This window comes from Epinephelus moara, chromosome 23, assembly GCF_006386435.1.
Source record: "Epinephelus moara isolate mb chromosome 23, YSFRI_EMoa_1.0, whole genome shotgun sequence".
In the NCBI taxonomy this organism is placed as follows: domain Eukaryota; kingdom Metazoa; phylum Chordata; class Actinopteri; order Perciformes; family Serranidae; genus Epinephelus; species Epinephelus moara.
This window is the reverse complement of record NC_065528.1, coordinates 10,783,255-10,806,065: the sequence shown is the minus strand read 5'-3', so window position 1 is coordinate 10,806,065 and position 22,811 is coordinate 10,783,255. Positions and strand designations below refer to the sequence as shown.

Sequence of the window (22,811 nt, the reverse complement as noted above, 5' to 3'; positions counted from 1 at the left end):
TGCCTACTGTTGGTTATACATTTGCTACTTTATGCAAACAGCCGCGAGCTAGCCAACACTGTTTAATTCGTGACTGTGTCTTCTCACGTCACACTTTGCACCCCCATTTGAGCTTCCGTCACTGTACATTATAGTTTGAAGATGTAATCAGAAGTTCATCTTAGCCTGTAATTTTGTGTACACAAAGATGTTGGGTTATAGGATTCCTCTCGCAGCTGCATCTATAAGAGACTGAAGTATGAATCCCATTGCGTAACAAACCTCTTCATATGTCACATGGCATTTCTTGGACTTTTGAAGAACTGAATGTTCCGATTCTCCACCAACCTGTTGCTATGGGAAACTGCTGATGCTGTTGTTCAGTATGGTGCGAAGGCAGCTATTTATAAAAATCTTCTGAATGCATTTGCAAAAGCGGGCTTCCTGCAGACACGACCATGTGAAGACTGATCAGCTCCCCTAAAGAGGAACTTCACTCCCACATAAACGCTGCTCAGACTGACCAGAAGCTGACTATTGCACAGTAAGAGACCAATGATGCAACGGAGATTGTCATCACAGCACAATGAGGGTTTGGGAAAGAAATAAGCTGTATTATCATCCGGCTATTGAATAACAGCTCTGAAAGTTGTTTCCTGATCAAAAAAAACATGAAACAAAACAAAAAGTGAACCAGTAGAGTTGCTCAAAGCCAGAATCCCACACAACTAAAGAGGCTAGCTCAAAGCATTACACAATCCCCTTGTTTAAAGGAGACCTATTTGGGATTGCTAACATACATTGTTAACATGCTTAAATGTAAAAAAAAAAAAAAAACACTTGCAAAACCTGTTTTCACCCTCTGTCTGAAACGCTCTGTTTTAGTGCCTTTCTCTTTATGCTCTGATTCATCAGTATTTCCAAGTCAAACATACCTCAGTGTCACTGTGCTGTCATTGCAGCTGAAAATGTCTGTTTCACGGCACTTTCTACCATGAAAATTCACTAACAACAGCTTCCAAACCAAATTCTTCACAACTGAACATGTTCCAACAGGAAGATGATCCAAAATCAGGGAGAAAATAAAAACGTCAGCAACCAAGTTTACATGCTTCCCAGACTCATCACTGCATTATTTATGATTTGGTGGGTTGGACGTCATTGACCACTCACAGACAACAGCACTGGTATATTTTTATCTATAAACCACTATTGGGCAAACTTCCAGCCTACCTCGACACCCTTCTGTGTGTCAGCTCTAGTAGTCACCACCTAAGTTCCTTCAAGTGGTTGCTTATTAACGTACACCAGGTTTTAACAGATCTGGGGAAAACTGCATGCTCCTACTCTGCATCTTGGACATGGAACAATCTTCAAAAAGATCATAAATTACAAACATTCATTCCATCAATGAATTTAAGGGCATCATGAAGAACATGGTGAAAGAGACGTGCTTATTTTCCTTGAGAGGCCACTATGTTTGAGTAGTTGTTTTATTGTGGATTTTTGTATTATATGTTCAATTTGTTACATTTTAAATGTGTTTTGATTGGCTACTACCTCGACCAGGTCTCTCTTTTAAAAAGACTTTCGGTCTCAATGGGACTTCCTGGTTAAATAAAAGGTTAGCGTGCAGCTACATGTAGCAGCGCACCTGCAGCTGGGGAATGACTCTAACTGTGCATAACAGGACTTTCTACAATCAAAAATCACCAATAAAAGCTTCTAAACAGGACTGGAGATGCTCAAGCAGGAATATGATCTGAAATCAGTGAGAAATTAACAGCAATCAAGTTTATACGTATCCCTGACATTAGCATGTAGCTACATGTAGCAATGTATGCAATGTAAACACTTGTAGCTGCATGCCTGGAAAAGATTAAATCTGTCAGCAGCTGACATCAGCTTGTCTCAAAAGAAGAAAACTTTTGGAAACAGAGTATTCAGCAAAGTCAAGAGCCTGAGGTTTTGTATTAGTCTTACATATGTTTACCTCATTATTTGAAACTTTGGCTATGTTTAATATGAATATCTGACACGGAGAGCAAAGAAGGTCCTCTTAACTGAATTAAACACATGTGGTTCTTACCTGTGTTGGAGCCCGACAAGTTGTACCTGGAATTCGCCTTTTTGATGATGTTCTCATGGATCTGGTACCACTCACTCTCAGTGTTACACCTGAGACAGAAAATATTTTTCAAAAAAGAGATTCTCTACTTCAAAGGGCACTACAGCAATTTAATATTTCACTTTAATAAAGCTGGGAAATAAATAAGGACAAATGACTAAAAGAATGTTAAAAGTCAGTGCAGCAGAGGCTGATGGTTGCTGTTTTGTTGCACTCAATTCTTTACACTCCTAGCAACTGGTGGCTTGTAATCTTGATAACATGTCATGTAAAATGAACCACACGTTGGATGCTACATAAATCACAGGTGCGAGTAAAACATTATGCGTCTGACTGTGACTACACACTATTTTAACTTTAAACTAGGGCAGGTCAAGTAAACAAATTCTTACAGTATTTACAATGACGTCTTGTCTAGACCTAATTCTAAAAACATTCAGTTCAGGACTTTAATGCTAATCCGACTAAAACCTCTGTGGTGCAAGTGCAGGTATAAAGAAAGTGGTTGTATTTTCTTCTGAGCTAAATGTATTTGGCCAGTCATTCTGATCCTGCTATAATTTAGGTCAAACTACTGTGTCAATGGTTGCCTTTCCTATCCCTCAGGGCATCGTGTAGACTAGGTTGGACCACAGAGTCCTTTCACTGCCACTGTTGGTGGAAAAACAACAGACTATTGATGTACGACAGGAAAAGGTGCATTTTTGTTGCAAATTTCTCTTTTAATATTGATGTATTGGTAAGTTAGATGAATCAAATTGCTTTGTAGCTTAATACAAGACAATTCTAGCTCTGTGCTTTTGAAGACTATCTGTTTTACAAAATCTTTGGTTGGTATGTAGAGTAAAAACATAACTTTTACGATTACTGACTCTTTAAGAAAAGCTTGAGGTTTGAAAAAATCTTGCTGATAGTGAAATGAGAAGATCTACACCACTTTCATATGTGACTGTAAAATACGAAGCAAGAGCCAGGACACAGTTAGCTTTGCTTAAAGAGAAAGTTGTTTTCACCTTTTGGTTCTTGTATGAATTAACAAGGTACAACATGTTAATTAGTGAGCTTTCAGAGGGCTTTAGGCTCTCTTAAAGGTCTTTTGTGTAGGATTTAGTGGCACATAACGGTGAGGTTGCAAAATTGAAACTTCTCTGTGGGCCAAGTGTGTAGGAGAACTATAGTGGCCACCACTAAAACGCATAAATGTGAATTGTCCTATCTCAAGTCTGGGCTGTTCTGGGCTACTGTAGAACAACATGGACGACTACATGGAGGAGGACCCACTATATATGTAGATATAAACGGCTCGTTCCAAGGTAACGAAAACACAGGGATTCATATTTTGAGGTGACTATAAACTACTAAAAACAGTTATGAATATTATATTTCATTTCTGCCAATAGATGCCCCTAAATCCTGAACACTTGGCCTTTGAAGTGTAGTATAGCATGGTGTAATATTTGGAGGACAGGACTTTGTAATGACATGCTGGTTGTCAACGGTGACTTACGCATAAACCTTGAGCAGGTGGTCATCCTTGGAGTCAGCAGTGAGGAGATCGGCGATGCTGACGACAGCACAGCCAAACGGCCTCCTGTACTGTATGCTACACAGATTTTTCTTCTCCCCTGCTCCCATTCTCCCTGCACACCCACACACACACACACACACACACAAACAAAGGCACATCCACTGTCAAAACAGTACTGCTATGAAAGCTCAAGAGATTTAAAAGACATGTAGTGCTCAGTAGAATAAAGAAGCTGCATCCTGTAACTCCCACCTATTCTTATGATGTGCACAACGATGTAGACATCTTTTCGTAGATCACTGCTTCCCAAATCCTGAATAAAAAAAACAGGAAAACATACTCTAGCATCACATTCAATCATTGTAAACAAGCTTCAGAGCACAGGCTGAGCTTTTAGTTTCCAGGGCAATAGAGCATGACTTCAGCTTAACTGTACATAACTCTAAATTGCCCCCAATCAATCTCTGTAAATGCAAAGTCATGTTCACTACTCACCACAAACAGCGTGCATTGTCTTTCTGTCTTCTCTGGTGACTTGGGCAACCCGCTCTTATTCAGCTTGACAAAGAACCTTTCACTGTACAAGAGCAGAGACAAAGGGAGGGAACACACATTGAGATGAATGGGGTCAGGAGCGATGGCTGGATGTCATCATAAACAACTGCATCCAAGCCACTGCTAACTCTGAACAGAATAAAGATTGAAAAAAAAATGTCAGAGATGTCAAGCTCTGAATGGTGGGCACTGGAGAGAACGCTTCAAAGTTAAAGCTTCAAACTAACGCTGTCTGAAGCAGAATATGAGGCAGACAGGCAGAGGAGGAACAGGGACAGAGGGAGAGAGGGAGAGAAAAAGATACACAAAGCTTGAATTACTGAACCAAATCCCTAACACAGGATGTCTGTAACATATCAGACAACAAGTACATCTACACGTGGCTCCTCCATGGCTGACTAAAATATTCAGAGCAGCTTTGTTGCATATTGTGGATTCTCTCGGACATGTTCCAGCCCAGATACTGGACTGTCAGCAAAAACAGTGATGGGTAACAACAAAAAATGTACAACCTCAGACTTATAACTGCCAAGCTGGTTGTCATAAATCTTCTGGTTATGACAGAGCAACTCTGAGACTGTTATTAAGATGGTGAATACAGAGAGAAAATAAGAAAATGAACCTGCTCAGTGCTGGTAAATGTCAAAGGCACTGTACTATATATGTCATTTAAAGTATAAATAATCAAATAGCAGTTGTATGAGTCATATATGTATCTTGTTGTGCATGTTATGTACATTACAAGGAACAGCTTAGCGACTCCATTGGTCTGAAATTATCTAGCATAATAGCTATGCTAATGCCAGCGCATGAAAACAAGTCCACAGCCATGCTAACAACTCTGGAAATGACACTCAAGCATGTGTTGAGCAAGAAACTTGAAGTACAGAAAAGCAGAAACGCGAAAGACAGACAGACAGGAAAGGAACAAAAAAATGCAGACTACATCCCTCTGTGGACACAACTATGAGTCTACAGTCATGCTAGCAGCTCCATGAGGCTGCAATTATGGTGTTACAAGTCAGAAATTTCAACTGGAGCACCGCCTGAAATTGTATTTTCGACTCGGAAAGTCAGAGAAACCTCTCCCACCACAACCTCAAAATCCAATATGGCTGCTCTGCGCATTGCTAGTGGTGAAAGCTGTACTGTTATTCTTTAACTATCATTAACTCATCACTATCACTATTATCAGTAGACATGTTGCTACTGTGTTTGAAACAACTGCCATTGCTAAAAATGGCTAACCTGGCTAGAACTGGTAATGCTGACAAAATCTTGGAAAGCAGCAGAAGTCACAGTGATGCTTTTAGCTAAATGCTAATGTCAGCACTCTAACATGCTCACAATGAAAAGCAGACATGCTAATATTTAGCAGGTATCTTTACCATGCTGACCATTTTAGTGCAGCGTGATAGCATGTTGACAGTTGCTTTTTAGCAAAACATAGAAAGTACAGCTGAGGTTGACTGAAATGGCATTAGCCCTAGAAGTAGTTGGACATTAACTAAAGTACTGGACAAATAAAGAATTTGACCTAAAAATGGAGTTAAAAAATGCAAAGGATCAAAATCAAAGGATCAACCAAGTAGAGCTGATCGAAACCTTCGAAGCTTAGAAACTTAAATCGCTGCCATGGTAATTGACGTCCAATTTAGCATTCGAATGCTCTGTTATTTTATGTTCATATTAATTACCTCCAAAATCCCAAATAGCCCATAAATTAAGAAATAGTAATCCAACATTATTTACATGAGAATATTGAATTCAGGGATAGTTTTGTGTTACTCTGACTTGCTCGCATCTAGGGCTGCCACTAACGATTATTTTCATTGTCGACTAATTTGTCGATTATTTCTTCGATTAGTCGACTAATCATTCCATCGAAAAATGTGTTAAAATGTCGAAAAATGCCGGTCTGTCTCGCCCAGACCCCAAAATTACGTCATCTAATGTCTTGTTTCATACTCACGCCAAAGGGTTTTAGTTCACTGTCACGGGAGAGTGTGTAAAGCTGCCAATATCTGAACGTAAGAAGCTGCAGTAAGAGTATTTTGGGGTACTTTTATAGTACTTTTCTATGAAAAATGACTCAAACCGATTAGTCGACTACTAAAATAGTCACCGATTATTTTAATAGTCGATTAGTCATCGATTAGTCGACTAATCGTGGCAGCCCTACTTGCATCTAATGTCAGTCACTAGCAGAACCTGGGACAGTTTGACCACACATGACAGGCTTACAGATACACTGTCAAAAAGTCGAAAAAGTCAACAAGAAAAAGGTGACCCTCAAAAGGTCAAGTGCCAGATATGACAAAAGAAACTGGTTCACAATCTACAAGCTTGGCAAATCAACTGACAACTGTAAGCAAAAGTTTAGCCATCTAGCAAGGTATTCTTTTTTCTAGCTATTATTTGCTGCTACCTGCATGCTAACAAAGTGGCTAACTGTCACATTATTTTAGGTGGACCAGTGGTATTTCTGACGCTATTTCTCAGTGAACCTTTGATACCAAATGTCATGACAATCCATCCAAAAGTTGTTGAGACATTTAACTCAAGACCACAAAAGTCAACGTTCTGGTGCCGTTAAATGAAAAGTCAGGGAATGACCAAAGTCAACAGGATTCAGCCTCTGGGGACCACGAATGTCTGTACAAAATTTGATGGTAATCTAATAGTTAATGAGATATATCAGTCCGGACCAAAATGGTTGAACAGCCAACCAACAGACAGACCAACGCTGCCATCCCTTGAGCTATGAAGCTACTGTGGCTAAAAATAACACTGTAAGCAGCCACACTGAGACAATTGGAAAAGTAAATTGTCTGGCGTCCTGTCTAAAGCAACATCTAATCATACTTTGGACAGTTTCTACATACTGTATTAGAATATGAAATTCAACAGCTTCACAGAGCCGAATGACCCAACTTGAAATAACAACTCTGGCCTCAAATGCCCTGGCACCCCGCCTTCGTGCAGGAGGGGGGGATATTAAGTGCATGTCGGGCAAAAACAGAAAGGACGGACACAGATCGCCTTTTCATTCTCTTTGTACTCCGTCCTCTCTCCCTCTATCTCACACACACGCTCAAAGAGAGGCAGCGCAGGCATCCTGCTGGGCCCGTCTCATCCTGGCTGGCGAGCTGAAGGCTAATCCAGTTAGGTGACTTTCACAGTCCACCGATAAGCAGAGAGAAAACCTTGTAATGCACCAGCGCCTGACAATGAGCCAAGTCTCTGGCGCGGTTAGCAGGCGCGAGCTACAGTAGGCCCATTCACACAAGAGCAGAATTTACCCAAACAGATCCTATATAACTTGACTTCATGCTGCATACAGCTACAATGGATTAGGATGTTTTATAATAGTCTGAGCTATTAAAAGCTCTTATTACAAGAGCTTAAAAGTTGTCTCTCCATGATGTAAATAAGAGGCTGCTTCTTGCACTGTAATTCAGTGTTTTGTGTATGTAGGGCAGTGGGCACCCATGTTTGAATTAATTAAGCTCCTGATAATTAATTATACAAATGCTTATGATTTTTCATACATGTATTCCTTCAGTAAAGTTTCCCTTTTATGGGCCGTATTGCAATGAACCAGTTGAGAGCTAACTTGATTTCGATGCGGTTGTTCCTCATTAGCTGCTCTCTGTAACTTTCCAGGCCATTTATCCAGCCATATGGAGACGGATTCCTATGCATTAGACATGAGACTTGCGCACGTTTTTTTCCCAAAACCTAATTAGTGCTGTATTGTTGAAACCCCAACTGCCAATTAACAGCCACTCCTGCAAACACAGACACACATGCCCGAGTCTATCACCCTCCCCTGCCACCGACTCTTCTCCCTCACAGCTGCAGCGTGTTGATCACCCAAGCTAAGAGGACCAGTGTCCCCCAGCGGGACCTTATCTCCCTCTATCACCGCTCACATTAACATAACATGAATGGCCGATTTCCCTCCCCTCTGGGCCCACACTGCGCTTGCTATTCCCTCTCCTGATATCGATGATTGCATTAAGAGCTGTGCGCTCGCCCGACGAGGGGGCGGAGGGGGGATGGGATAGTGGGCCACTGGCGTGTAAAATACTGGCTAAATTAACTGGCACTGTTGCCTCCCTCCCCCTGGCTGAAAAACCTAAATCTACCCCCAGAGGGCCACGTGGAAAGGCGAAAAAATGACCTGACAAGACAGTGACACTGGGCCTCTGCAGTTCACACAAAGCGCACAAAAAACACCCACGTCCAATCGTCCATGTGTGACCTTGTTAGAGTTAAATGGAGGTTACAATTAGGAGGTGGAGGGCAGTGTGAATATGGATTGAGGGAACAGAGAACGGCAGTATGAAGGGCGTGTTTGATCTGGAATACCACCAAAATTTACAAGGCAGAAAGAGCAACAGGATCATGTGTGAGCGTGGCACAGTATGCCAGTGTGTCTCCAGACAAGAAGCCTGTATTATACACAAAGAAGCTGCCACGGCGCACAGGGGCTGCTGGTGTTGGCATGGTACTAAGACAACGGGTCGGACCCCCATCTGGTCTCTGACGCACACACACACACACACACACACACACACACACACACACACACAGAAAGCACCAGCACTGAGGGAAGTGTGGAAATGGCTCCATGCCAGGCATCTTGCGCAAATGTGTGTGTCTCTGTTTATGTGTGCGACCAGACAGTGAGAGACAACGTTGGCGAGCTGCCACTGCGAGATTTTCCTCGAAGACAGCACCAGTAAGGTGCAATGGTAAAGGCCTCTGACTGCATTGAGCCCCCAAAACTGATAGAAAAATTCTAATTAGCTGAATTTGGAAACAAGATAAACTGTAGGACAGAAAATACCTTTGTGTCTATTTGTTATTATATAATTTCTCCTAATTTATATTCAGTTTGATTGAAACATATAAGATTTCTGTTGTATGTTGACTTTCTGATGCTGCTGTTTGATATCTTCACAGTATACAACATTTGTGACATTACCCTATTAACTAAAGCCGACTTCATTCTGTTCCAGAGAATGAGCTGTAAATCCACTTCAAATGCATGCATGCTTCAAGTGGAACTTAACATGGTATCACTGGACGCTAATTACCCACTTCAAGACAAAGTGTGGGCTGGGAATAGTCTCAAAAATGAACCTCTATTATTACCAAAGCTTTTACCGTACATCAAGAACAAGGATGTATGAGCTAAATGAGGTGAGAGAGGACATTAAAATGTACCTTGTTTAATAAACGAGCTTTTGTGTGGGTGCTTGTGTGTACACATGCAGATCAGATTGATTCAGAAACTCATCTTTTTCTGAGATAAGTCACCTCATGTAAACCAAAAAGGCCTTGTACGTTTCTTTAAAAAAAAAGGAACTTGTTTATACTGTATATCCGATGTTTTTTTTGTTGTGGTTGATACGTTTGGTTTGTTGTCATATACGGTTTTTCCAGACTTGGTCCTTTTCAGCCCACTAAACAGACTCAGAGTGGTGAGTGGTGGGAGCGCTCCAGGTTCACTTTGCTTTGTATTCAGCCCTCGAGATCATATGCTATTGCACTTGGACGCTTGAAAAAACAGACAAAACCACGTCAGCCCGTAACACTTGCAAGGACGCAGGACAAGGAGTAGTTTTGGCCACTTCCATTAGCTGCTAACATCTATTGGCTAACAGCTAATGTTAGCTAGTTCTCTTCCTGCTGATTTCAATGCAGATTTGTTGTTCACAATGTAGTATGTTTAAGGAAACAATAGGGTAAGCCCATGTTGCATTGATAGTGAGTTTACTATTTCCTTTCATCCCAGAGTCGTCCTGGGGAAGATCTCTGTTCAACCCAAACATGTTATCTTTTTTCCCTAGAACGATGGGATGACGTCATAAGCCCTGCTCTTTTAGCCTGTCTTATGTGCTGACAGGTCGATGGCAGTCGACAAAGTGAATATCGGTCAATAGCAATGTTCGGCTCAGAAATCGGTAACTCCCTAAATCCACTCCAGATGCATGCATGCTTGAAGTGGAACTTAATATTATATCACTGAACGCTAAATACCCACTTCCAGACAAAGTGCTAGTTGGGAATAGTCGCAAAAATGTACCTTCATTATTGCCAAACCTTTAACCGTACATTAAGAATGCAGATGTATGAGCTAAAAGGAGGCCAGAGAGCACATTTAAATGTACCTTATTAATCAGAGGTGGTTCTGATCCACTGAAACATTGCGTGTGTGTGCTTGTGTGTACACAGGCAGATCTTTTTTGTTCAGAAACTCATCTTATTCTCAGACAAACCACATCATGAAAACCAAAAAGGCCTTGCAAACTTCTTGTAAAAATAGAAACTCTTTTCCTGTGCGCTATTATTCATAAAATACAGGAAAACCACAGACTCTTCGTGCAAGGTTTTAAGAAAGTTAGGTCAACCAAGTCAGACAAAAGTTTGATTTCCTGTCAGTAATGTGATGAATAATGTACTGGATTTCAATAGAAACAGAAGTGGAGCTACTGTATGCTGACACAAAATAATAAAAGTCCCATCAATGCCACCCTTGCTCCTCTGATGTGACCCTGTGGGGCGGAGAGTACACGTCAAACACAAGCATGACTTATCAAAAGAAGTTACAGCGTTGCCGTGCTCATTTTTCAACCCACTCCTTTTCCTTGCCTGACAAATCCACTTGTTTGTGACATGAAATGGAATCTCTTCGCTTTGAACTATGAAACCAAGGAGTTTAAACACAGTCTTGTATTTGGCCGACGCCCCGTCAGCAGTGTGTGGGTGTGTGTTGGTGTTCTTTCGTGCATGCAAGTGACGTGTGAGGACTCCCACGGTGATGGGCTCTTTTATGTGGACGGCATGGACACTTTTTTATATGACAAAAGAGCACGGCCTTGCCCACTTTTATGTGTTCAAGAGCGCTTTAACAACCTGCTTCATTTAATCAGTCTTCATGAATATAATTAAAGCAGTCTTCTTGACATCAGGAGGTGGAGCCATTTGAAGTGTCCCTCTGCAATCATCAATCTACCTCCCTTACATTGCTATGCGCTGTGCATCCAAAATATATGAGCAAACATAGAACTATTTTAACCACTTGAATCCTGGAACTTTGTCGAAAAAAATCGAAAATTTATAACCTAGGTTTAACAATGAAGCAAATTTTGTTACTGGTACAAACGACTGAAGCATTTTCCATCACTACGTCATCAAATTATGGGGGATTATTGTCTTCAGAGTGTTCACCTGAGTGGCCGGTTCTCCCGTCCATCATAAATGTGGAAGAAGACTTCAAGCTCCTCCCCTAGATTGGCGCTCATCAGGCTCTTCACATGCACAAACAAATGATGGGTGCTAGCGGGTGCAGGGGTCTCCTTCTTACGATGCCGATGTTCCATCTGCAAAGACAAGGAGAGGTGATCAGTACTGGCACAAATCAACCCCTGATGATATTCTGAACAGTGAAATCTTTATATAATAGACTTAAAGCTAAGGTTAAGCAGTTTCATTTTGGCATCATTGGGCAACAACTCCATAATAAACATTGAGCACATTTTAATTTAAGTGGATTGAGAGACTTCTGCACCTCCTCTTGGATCTGTTTTCAGGCTTTAGAAAAACTAGCTCATGATGAAAGACTTTCCTATTGGCGTTTGTACAAATGCAGATGCGCGTGTACGTCCCTTTGGTAAAAGCTTGATTTAATGGCAGAGAATCCTACAAAGAGAGTTGCTTTTCCAGCATTGGCAACAACTGCCTACACTACAGAACGACCCAAAAGAGGAATATGGACTTATCAAAAGAGTCAAAAAGAGAGTCCAAAAGAGAGTCTCACAATAACGCCATGAAACACATGGCAATATTGGCGAAATATTTCACAGATGGGGAGTAAATGTTGCCAATAGTTTAGCCTTCTGCTAACCGGAGCTAAAGGCTTATAGCTGAGGCTTCATGTTTATGTTTAAGTCGCTAATGTTAGCTATAGCCTCAAATCACAGTATGTACTCAGCCTAACTCTCTGATGCTTCAAACTAACTCACTGGGAGTAAAGCAGGTAGAAGTTCCAGCGAAGGACCGCCAGTCAGCTGCCACAGCAAACCAAATCCAACAGGAATGGTCCGCCTGAACTTGCCGTCAGATCAGTAAACTTTCTGTTGCTGCCATTACACAGGTTATACCCAGCTGACAGAGGGGGGTTTTCACTGACTGAATTTGAGTGACTACAGTCGTCAACCGACAGTTCATCTCCGAGCTACTGCCCACTTCCCTTCCAGCAAAGCAGTCCACACCAGCAGGCGGCAAGGTGGAGGGACAATGGACAGCTAGCTAATTCTAGTCTCATTTGTGGTGTGATAAACAGTGAGAGTGAGAAAGAGGCAAGGAGGGCCTGAGGGAATGTACGCAACTGTACAATAAAATACGACTGAATAACTCAGTGTATGGGAACAGTGAGTTACTGTATGAAATGCAATCATATGCCTGGTGGGAGGGACTTAGGACAGAGAGGGGAGAGCTGCAAAAGGAGGGTGTATTTTTCCAGCTTCCTGCCTACCCCAGCTTTAATCTACAACTATACAGTGCTACAAAAGTGTTATTAAAAGTTTTGATAAAAATACACATAGTACTCTTATGATACAGGATTGAAAGGCAGGATTTGGACAGTAAAAAATTCCATAAACTCTAAATCCCAAAAGATCCACAAACACACGATCAAAGCTTATCAGATACAGTTAATCACAGGAAAAAACAACATGTGGTTACATCTCTTTTAATATTGTCCAATCACATTCATGAGCTGCTGTATTCAGTGTTGAGTTTCCTAGTCAAAGATAAATAATATCCCTCAGAGACACCTCACAGCTGGGAGGAGTTCGGCTGCAGATTTGCATATATATTTGAAGACTAAGGCTAAGATAGATTTTGTTGATATAGATTGGGTTAATAAAATGTGTAATATCGCAGACTGTCAGCAGCCCCAGAGGCTACAATGTGAGAGTTTGAGGTTTCTTTGTTGCAATGAATCAAACGGGGCACAGGAGGCACATATTGCTGTATATACAGATATGCACAGAAACACTTTACACACAAGTACTTGCAGATTTATTTCTGTACTTTCACAGAAATGTATCATAGTCTATTTAACATCAAGAATAAAAGCACCATTAACATGTACTCTACCTTATTTGTTTACGCTGAGCATTTATCTTAAAGTAGGTTAATTATTTCTTGACACAAAGACAAAATGCTGTTGTAATTTGCATTCCTTTCAACTGGTTGTTTAATCTTAGAGAAACAGGAACCGAAGCACTGAAATTCACACTGAATATACTAAACACAAGCAAAGCAACAGTCAAACAATGCAGCACAAAGTCACATCTCGGCACCTGGTAGAGCGTCAACGGTGTGTAATTTTACATGCTATATTAAGTCAATCTATATTGAAACGATCGATGGAGCCTCACACGCCATGATGCTGCATTGAAAATACCATCCAAATCAACACACACATTGCGGCTCTGTTTATGAGAGGTTCATCCTAATCTGCTGTCAACATCCAAAAATACAAGGACAAACACACGCACGCACACACACATACACACACGGAGCACCAGATGGCCGGTAGAGTCACTGCCAAACTGTGCTCCGCATTCACTTCTGTAGTAGCATGTAAAGAGATGGGGAGGGGGGGGTAAGAGGAGGATGGGCAGAGAAGAAAAGGGGAAGGATGAAGAAAATGCAAGGGCAAAGTGCAGTGAAGTACCACCACAGAGAAGCATCACTGAGGATCAAGAAATTGCTACCTCCAATAGTATATTATTAAAGGAGATTATACATGAAAAAGCAGGGTTCATCTGTCCTGTGAAGGTTTAGGTACATACATTTTGTTGCTAGTTACATATTGTTGGGTGGTTCTGCAGAAACAACCATGCTGGAACCCTCTTATTGGTGTGTTTAAAAGGAAAAGGTTCACGCTTTATGGTCATGAGTTGTATAAGAAGATCGATTTCCATTTCACCTGTCAAGCTTAGCTTAGCATAAAGACTGTAAACAGGTAACAGCTAGCCTAGCTCCATCCAAAAGTAACAACTCTAACTCTCATTAATTAACATTTTACGTCTTGTTTAATACATACAAAATTCAAAGTCTTACAACAATTTAACATTTTACGTGGTTGGCTGGGAGCAGTAAATTCCTGGAATCAACGACGGCTGCTTGGTTAGGCTAGCTGTTCTAATGCATTTCCAGTCGTTACGCTAATATAAGCTAACTAGCTGCTGGCTCAGGCTTCGTATTATACATCGTTAAACATGTCATCAAAGTGCATTCCCCAAAATGTTGAAGGATTCCTTCAAGGAACATCTGAGATTCGACAGTAAGTTCCCTGTTTCTTTGTGGTATCTTTACAGTCAGTCTTAACAAGATTGTTGTCCGTATTTTGGCCACGAATGAGTGACTTTGCAGCGGCTTTTAACTTTAGAATTGTGATGCGTTTTCTTCATAACTTGCTGTATGTTTACAAATGCAAGGTCATGGAAGGAAATTGTGATATATCGTGGAGTTTGTTGGGTTTAAATGCACAAACTGGATTTTACAGTGTGGAAAACTGCAGTGATTGAAAAAAGAATTAAAGAAGAACTGAAATTTTCACTGCAATCACAAGATCAGGAGGGACTATATAATGGCAAAAAGTAGAACCTGGAAGACAGCCGCATTTTTTGCACAGTCAAATCCATCGTTGTCAACATAGATTCAGATTCAGATTCAGATTCAGAATACTTTATTAATCCCCGGGGGGAAATTGTTTTTGTTCCAATGCTCCGTGCAAAGTAGAAATAGAAATACAGCATGAATGGAAACAAGAGATAAAGATGAAGATATAAATAAAATACTAAAATAGACAATGAAATAAGTAAAATAAATATTAAAGTAGACATTAAAATAAAATAAAATAAAATAAAATATTAAAGTAGACATTAGAATAAAATAGATGAGGGGGAAGGCAAACTAAAAAACAAGAGCAACACCGCTGCAGCGTACAAGCGTTCCCAAATGCCTGTTTTTCAGGGAAGGACGGCTGTGCCCTAACATAAAGTTACCTTTTTGAAAACAACATTGTGCACTACGTCATGTGACAAAGCAAAACCAATTTTTTCTTCCTTTTTTCAGGGGTGGCTCTGTGGAGCAGTCGTCTGTGATTCAATCCTTTGCCCCTGCAGTCTTTTCTTTTCACTTAAATCTTAATTAAAACATTTTTTGTGACATTTCAGCTACAAAAGCATAATAAAATAATTGAAAAATAATAAGAGCTAACGAAACAAAAGAAGCTACTTGGGTAAACAGCCTTAAGGATTAGTTAACTATTCATTATTATTTCAGTCCAGTGTCTCTTTTTGAGTCTTGTATAGAGTCCATTTTCCCATTTTCTTTCTTGTTGTGCTTCTTGTCGTCTCAATATGTGTGTCAGTTTCTCCTTTAAAAAGACTCCTTTCACAATTGTTAGCCATTGATCCTTCGTTGGTGGTATTTCTTTACCCCAGTTCCTACTGACAGCTTTCTTGCTTGCTACTAGTAATATTTTGATAAAATATCAATCACTAGCAATGACATTTTCTTTAGAAAATGTACACAGATAACGCACTAAACAACTATGAGGAACCTCATATCCTAGTATGCGCTTAAGCGCTTTACATACCATCTCCCAAAATACAGTTTTTTTCCTGACATTTCCAAAGAACACAAGAGTGATCTAAAATCAAAAGACCCACACTCTTGCCAACATTTCTGGCAACTATGGAGATGCTTACTTTTCAGTTTTGGTGTAATAAAGAAACAAATCAGATTCCTCCATGAGAATTACCCCCAGATTCGCAAATTAGTGGTTGAATGGTGTAACTTCCATATATTATACCAATCTTCACCTGAAATTCCTACATTGAGTTCTTTCTACCATTTTACCTTGATATATTTAGTTTAATGTTTGTCATTTGTGTTTCTGTTCTTGATATGTCAAAGTGTCTGTAGGAACAAAATTAATCATTACCTTATATAGACATATAGTATTCTGCTTCCTGTTGTGTATCAGGCTCCATTGTACCTGGAGCAAAGTGTGTCCTTGGAGAGTTTTCATTTGTGTATGAGAAGGTTGCTTTGCAGCTGTTCTCATGAGAGTTATCAGTTAACCGGATGCCTCCCTTTGCCTCCCTTTTTTCTGTGCACTTACAAGTTTTAATTATATTACGTGACTGAATCTGTGATTTTGAGGCGCTCAAGGTGTCATAGCTCTAACCTTTCAGCTGAAATAGACTGACTTTGTTATAACTCTCATTGTCCTGTTCTATCACTTTATTAAATAAAACAAAAAGGCAACTTGAAGAGAAGTTGATCAATTTAGCACAAGGCTACCCAAAGCTTCAACTGCAATATGTCCGACAGGTAACATTTTAGTTCTCAGGTAAAAAACAATGCCTTAAAGAAGACTGCCTCCGAACTCTGGATTATTGGTTAAGTCGGCTATGGTACGTGCTGGTTATTGTCACTTAGCCTGTCTCCAGACCCTTCAAAGTTGGTACATGAGTAGCACCTCACGCCCAACCTCGTGTTTTGGAGGCGGTAAAAGACGAGGCATGTGTCAGGGCCCCGAGTCTCTGAAAGCTGAAATTTTTATGCCACAGTGAAATGTGAGATAAACACTGACTGCCTCAGGGGTAAGGAATCAATCTAAAATTTATGATATGCTTTAGAAAACAGTTGGCTGTACTATAAATATAAACACGAAAAAACCACTAACATGGTCCTCTAAGTCTTAAACATGCTTGAAAATTACACCACAAATCATTTTACAAGTGCAGCATCTGTCAGTATGATGAATCTGTTTTGTTTCGTCCTGACTGCTCTGCCCTGTCTGAGATCCCAGAAGAAAACACGACAGAGAATGATCTAACAACAACACTGTTTTTCACCGGATCACTTATTCTCTACACAACAGGGCAGAGTCGCTGGTTTTGGACGCAGGATGACTGGGAAGGCCTAATTTATGCTGTGAGGTTTTATTATGAGGTTATTTCCAGTGTGTCATTTAAGCTGCCCGACTGGAGCGGTGTGTGGTTATAGGACAGCTTCAGCATGACTAGACACAAAGGATAGACATGACAGCCTGGCAGCCCCGCTGGCAACATAAAACGCTGAGGGAAACAAGGAGAGGACCAGAGAGATACAGCTGAGCAGAGGGAGCAGGACCATGTGTGTGTTTTCCCAACCGTCTCATTATTGTTCACTCGATAATCTTTTCCTAAACAGCATGAAGCAGCACCGAGTGGGGTGACTGTCGAACTACGAGGAGCAGAGGGGGTCAAACTGAGGCCATGGAGAAACTTCTATGCCATCCCAACTGCCTTTCATCACTCACTTCTGCATCAGTATTTAAGCCTCTTTTCCTCCCTCTTTTAAGCTTGTGGGAGGGAGACCTGTGTGACAAGAAGGAAGCCAGAGATGGGAGTGTAGCCTTTAAGCGCGCATCACTTCAGTGATAACTGAAGTCACAGAGGAAATTTTACTACTGCATGTTCAGGGCCAGGCCCGGGCTATCCATCACTGCTGTCTGATCTCAGATTGTTAATGAATTCATAGCTCTGGGATCTGAACTCTGGTCTGCTCCGCTAATGCTCTGTACCTGGACTCACACTCCGGGGGAAAAACGGGAAGGTTGAAGCTGTTTTGCCTGTGCACTACTAACAGCTGTAGCAACTGAGCAGACTTAGCGTGAGACTGAAGCCACTGGAGCCAATTAGGAATTTAATTGAGGTTTTCTCACTATGAAGCTACTACCAAACAAAAGGAGCTTCAAAGGGTGTCTGTACTGAGAAGTCAAGTATATTGACAAAAAAAAAACAGGACTCAATCTCCTCACACATACTTCCTCCAATAGGTAGGACATAATATCACTGGAATATGACGTCCTCACAGCCTGATAGGAAGTACAGTGGAAACGGTTTATAGTGATCACATATGTCCTGGTTGGACTGATCACTGAGCGAGTGATTATTATCACCATTTGTTTTTATTTTTCTTTGTTTCTTATGCAGAATATCGGTTCAATGCAACAACCACTGTCTATCGTTTCTCACCTACTTTAGATGAAACCAGCTGCCTTCCCATGAAAACCACAAAACCTGCTGCTGAGTGTTGGGTGTCACCTGTGAGGCAGGGGTGAGGAACACCAAGTTTCACTGCAGCATCACCTCGTTTTTTGGCAGTTTGACATATGCTTCCAGGAGACTTTGTTTTCATTGGGAGAAAATGACTGTCATGATTTCAATGTGCACGCACACTGTAAAAGAAAACTACTTGTTTTGAGTAAAAAAAAAAAAGAAAAAAGTAAGAGCCCAAGCTGCCTTAAATTTTTAAGTTGACTGAAGTTGAGAAGACAAATTGAATCATTACAAAATTACCAGCCTCAGGTAGTCAGCTGAGAGCAGACGGGTTACCGCCAAGTATCATGGGAGTATCGTAAAAAAAAAACCCCAAAAAAAAACAAAACACAGAATTACTGCATAACACTGAATATTGTATAAATTGCTTTTCCATATGTTGTCAGGTAAGAAAAGACCCACAATGACCACCTGATGAAATACTTCATTAATGAGCGAGAATTATTTTAACAACATTTGTATAGGAATTATTCTGTCCAAAGCGTATTGATCACTGAAACCATGATAACTATAAGCGGTTTCCACTGAACTTAACTTCCTTTTAGACTGAATTCAGAGGCAAAAGCTAACTTTCGCCGATTTATACATCTGGCAGACACGGAGCAACATTAGCGCTCAATCAGTCTTGTTTTTGTCCACCTGACAAATGTAAGTTAAAGTTTTTCCTCCAACTTCTGAAGAAAGTATCTGGCTCTTTCTTTGCAAATGGCTATGGTAGGGCTATGATGCAATTATACAACAATTTTTTATGCATCTTGATGCATTGAAAAAATTAGTCTTCTATACATGGTTAACTTTTTCACTGTGTAACTGTTTGCTTCCTTTAAAATATGGCACATTTGTAATTATCTATAATTAAAATTACTTCTATTATGTTTAATTAATACAATGGCACTAAGATAGGACATAAACAAGACACACATGTTTACATCTATTGCATTTCACCATCCAATTGGTCCAGCCGTAAAGACTGTACAGCACAGTCTTAGAAAATTATTATAGGCAATCAAAATGTCAAGAACTGGGTTTAAAATGTTCCATTATTGACTTTTCTTGTTGAAGTATAATCTTTCCAGACAGACTAACTATGCATCTAAGTATCAAATTTTTCCCCAACCTCTGCTGTGTTCATTTGACAACTGGCCGCTAACTTGTGTGTCACTGACTGATTGATTGGTTCAGCTGGCATACAGTGGGTTTACACAAACAAAGCTTATTTGCTGAAAACAAGGTTGATGAGATCAGTGAGAGTGAAACCAAGAGGTACAGTTGTGGACAGTAAAAACCAAAACAGTTGGCCAAAAGATGCTAAAATGCTACATTGAGCTGAGGGGGAACTACTTGGGTGAAAATACACAGTGGGTTCAACACCACAAGTCATCACCACATTGCAATCTGACTTTGTGGTAATATAAAAATATTCATCATTGCAGCTTTAAATATTGCCAGAATTTATCTCAAAATTATATTAAAATGGCTGCAAATCTTGGTGCAAGTCACTGCAAACTCAGCTGTAATATCACAAAAAGACTGTGAGATATATTAATATATATAAATTAAATATTTCATTTTAGAATAAAACTCATTATATATAGTCTATCACATGCCCTTTATGAAATCTCTCTTATTCAATACACTGAATGTCTTTCTTTTACCCTTCTCATTATCCTCTTTATTTCTCTCTGGGCAGATATCATATAATTTCTTGACACAATGCAGCAGTGAAGCTACATTTTCCCACAGTAACACCCCGCTGCCATTTCACCACACACTCACGCACGCACACACACACACACACCAGGTAATCCCCATCTCAACTTAATTAAACCACACCACAGCGGCACAGAACCAGACAGAAACAAAGACCCTGCTCTCATAAACAAAGATCTCACTGAAAGAACACTGATGTAATTCAGGGTCGATGGGATCATGTTTTGTGTCTTGGCGCTCACGAGTGTGCGTGTGTTTGTATGTGAGCGGCGGCAGTGAATGCCAGCCCCTTTATCTTGTCTCAGTATAGGGGAATTGCAGTCATTTGCTCATTTTGTACGCCAGTTAATAGAGGTGCATTTAGCTTTCATCCTGCTATGCCTGCTTTTGTTTTGACTAACAAAAAAAGAAACAGATGGATTAAGAGCTTCAATTACCCCTGCGAAGGGAAAGCCGTCACACTGTGTATGTGGTGTGTGTGTGTGATACAATTCTCCCCGCACTGTATCAGGGCAGAGAAGTGGTTGCCACGGTAACAGCGGTTGGGGCTTGGAGAAAATGGGAAGGGGAAGCAGGGAGCAAACAGGAGGGAAAGGAAGGAGAGGAGAGAATGAGCGAGAGAGAGAGATATGGAGACAGATGGAAGACACTTTATTTGTCCACATGCAGCACTTGATGCCAGCAGCCTATTGAGTGGCTGACATCGAAACTGAGTTTGTTGTGTATTAATACAGAGAAAAGTAGCTAAAATGGGGGTTAAGAAAATGGTGTCTTTTGAGCACTGTTGGACACTGGCATCACAAATATTCTTTTTCAATTGTTCTGTCTAAACTTTAAAGCCCACATGAAGTCCTAAAAGTATTCTGAAAAACAGATGCTGATTGTGTGACATCATGAAAAGCTCCACAGCAGTGGTGAAGTTGTTTTGCCAACTGCTGTTTCCAAGGTCAGGAATGAACTTTCAATTGCAACTTTTAAGCCAACATGGACGAGAAGAAGGGATGCATAATATATTATTTTCAACATCACTGCAGCGTCAGACAGAGCCCTCGCTGTAAGGGCTTCGTCTGGTCAAATCTGCACCAAAGTGTAGTTTATTGGGCTAATGTCGCCATACTACTCTACTGGAGGAAAGTGTGACAATATGAGTGCAAAGTGTGAATGCCAAACAGGAACTAGTGTCTAAAAAAATAGCAGCCATCTGGCAATATTTTGGATACAGGACAGACAATATGGTTGCCTGATAACAGACAGACTTCTCAACTCGTTACATTCATTTTCTATCTTCAATCTGTCCTTGTGTCCATTCTTTGCAATCTCCTGGGGGAGGGGGATTTGATTTTCCCTAACCAATCACTAGAGACCAACATATACCTGATCTTAGGTCATTTTAAGTCCACACTGATGCGTACCCATGCATATCTACATAACGAATGGGTCCTCATGGAGTACACCACACGGTTTCTACAGTAGCCCAGGGCACAAACCAAACACTGGCTCTAGATAGGGCCACTGGCGTTTTCACATTTTCGCATTGGACACCGTGGTTCTCCTACACGCTGGCACCCGGAAGAAATTTCAGTTCTGCAACTTCACAGCTGAATGTCACTAAATTCTACACACTGGACCTTTAAGAGTGGAGCAGAGCAAAGCAAAACAGACTACGATTTTGGGTGATATTGAGAGAAGACATGTTGAAAAACAGCCCAGATAGCGGCGTCTATCTTGTCTGCAGCCACCACTATTATTGTTGTTGTATTGTCTGGCGCACCATGTGAAAGCACTTGACAACAGCTTGAAAACGGCATTAGTCGTGGTCACGGCACTGATTAGTAAATCATTAGTCCCTCTCTGTGCTTATTAGTCCTTTTTGTGTTTCAACCCAGAAATCGCTGTTAATTGTCATGAAGCCTAACAAATCAGTTAACTCAGTGGAGTGGGCGGCTTTTAAAGTTTGGACCCAGGCACATCATGTGGCACAAACACAGGTACTGTGCATGTCTGAGTCATGAACGGAGTGCACTTTAATATCTATTTATTCATCCCAAGGAACATCATTATTGCAATATTCAAAAATGTTATTGCTTATTTTCCTCATATTGTGCAGCTCTAATGACAAGTCTTTAAAGTGCTTTAAGTGATAATTTCTTTACAACTTGGAAAACTCAATCTGCTGAGGAACTCGTGCAACACAATGAAAAGCTCCAGAGCAACTGCTGAATGAACCTTCACACCACTCACTCTGACACCTACCAGCTTTGAGGAAGAACCTTTAAAGGCAGCTTCTCACATCATATTAAAGGTTAGCTGGATCAGACAAACGTGAACGAACAAACTGGTAAAACATCCGTCAGTTGTCTGATGCGATCAGTTGAAGGATGTGTTGTGTAAAGGGGTTTGCTTGAAGCAAGTTGTAAGTCTGTGAATGATAACAGGGTTCCTAAAGCTTAAGACAAGTTCAATATAAGACTTTTTTTTTTGCCCAAATATTTTTTCTAACATAAAACATGACTTTTTTGTCTTATAACGAAGACAAAGGTAGAACAGAACTGTAAAATACCTGCCGTTTGTTGGCAGGATTTCTCAACTTTTTTCTTACTCCACATATGTGCTTCCACTTCGTCAATCCCCATTGTGCCAGGTTTGACGAACTTTTTGGGTAAAATACATCGTTACACTATCCTGATCTGTGTGATGTTGATTCAAG

At 40.6% G+C, this 22,811-nt stretch overlaps 1 protein-coding gene across 6 annotated transcripts in view; it reads right to left on the bottom strand.

The window, feature by feature from the left end:
• Positions 1-22,811, bottom strand: part of dock4b (dedicator of cytokinesis 4b) — a 166,532-nt gene that overhangs the window by 89,678 nt on the left and 54,043 nt on the right. For all 6 annotated transcript variants that reach the window (XM_050036421.1, XM_050036425.1, XM_050036423.1 and 3 more), the window contains exons 8-12: positions 11,433-11,584; positions 4,131-4,212; positions 3,888-3,948; positions 3,615-3,747; positions 2,069-2,157 (exon numbers count right to left, since the gene is read on the bottom strand). In XM_050036421.1, coding sequence (XP_049892378.1) covers positions 2,069-2,157; positions 3,615-3,747; positions 3,888-3,948; positions 4,131-4,212; positions 11,433-11,584 — 517 coding nt within the window. The remainder of the gene's footprint in view (positions 1-2,068; positions 2,158-3,614; positions 3,748-3,887; positions 3,949-4,130; positions 4,213-11,432; positions 11,585-22,811) is intronic.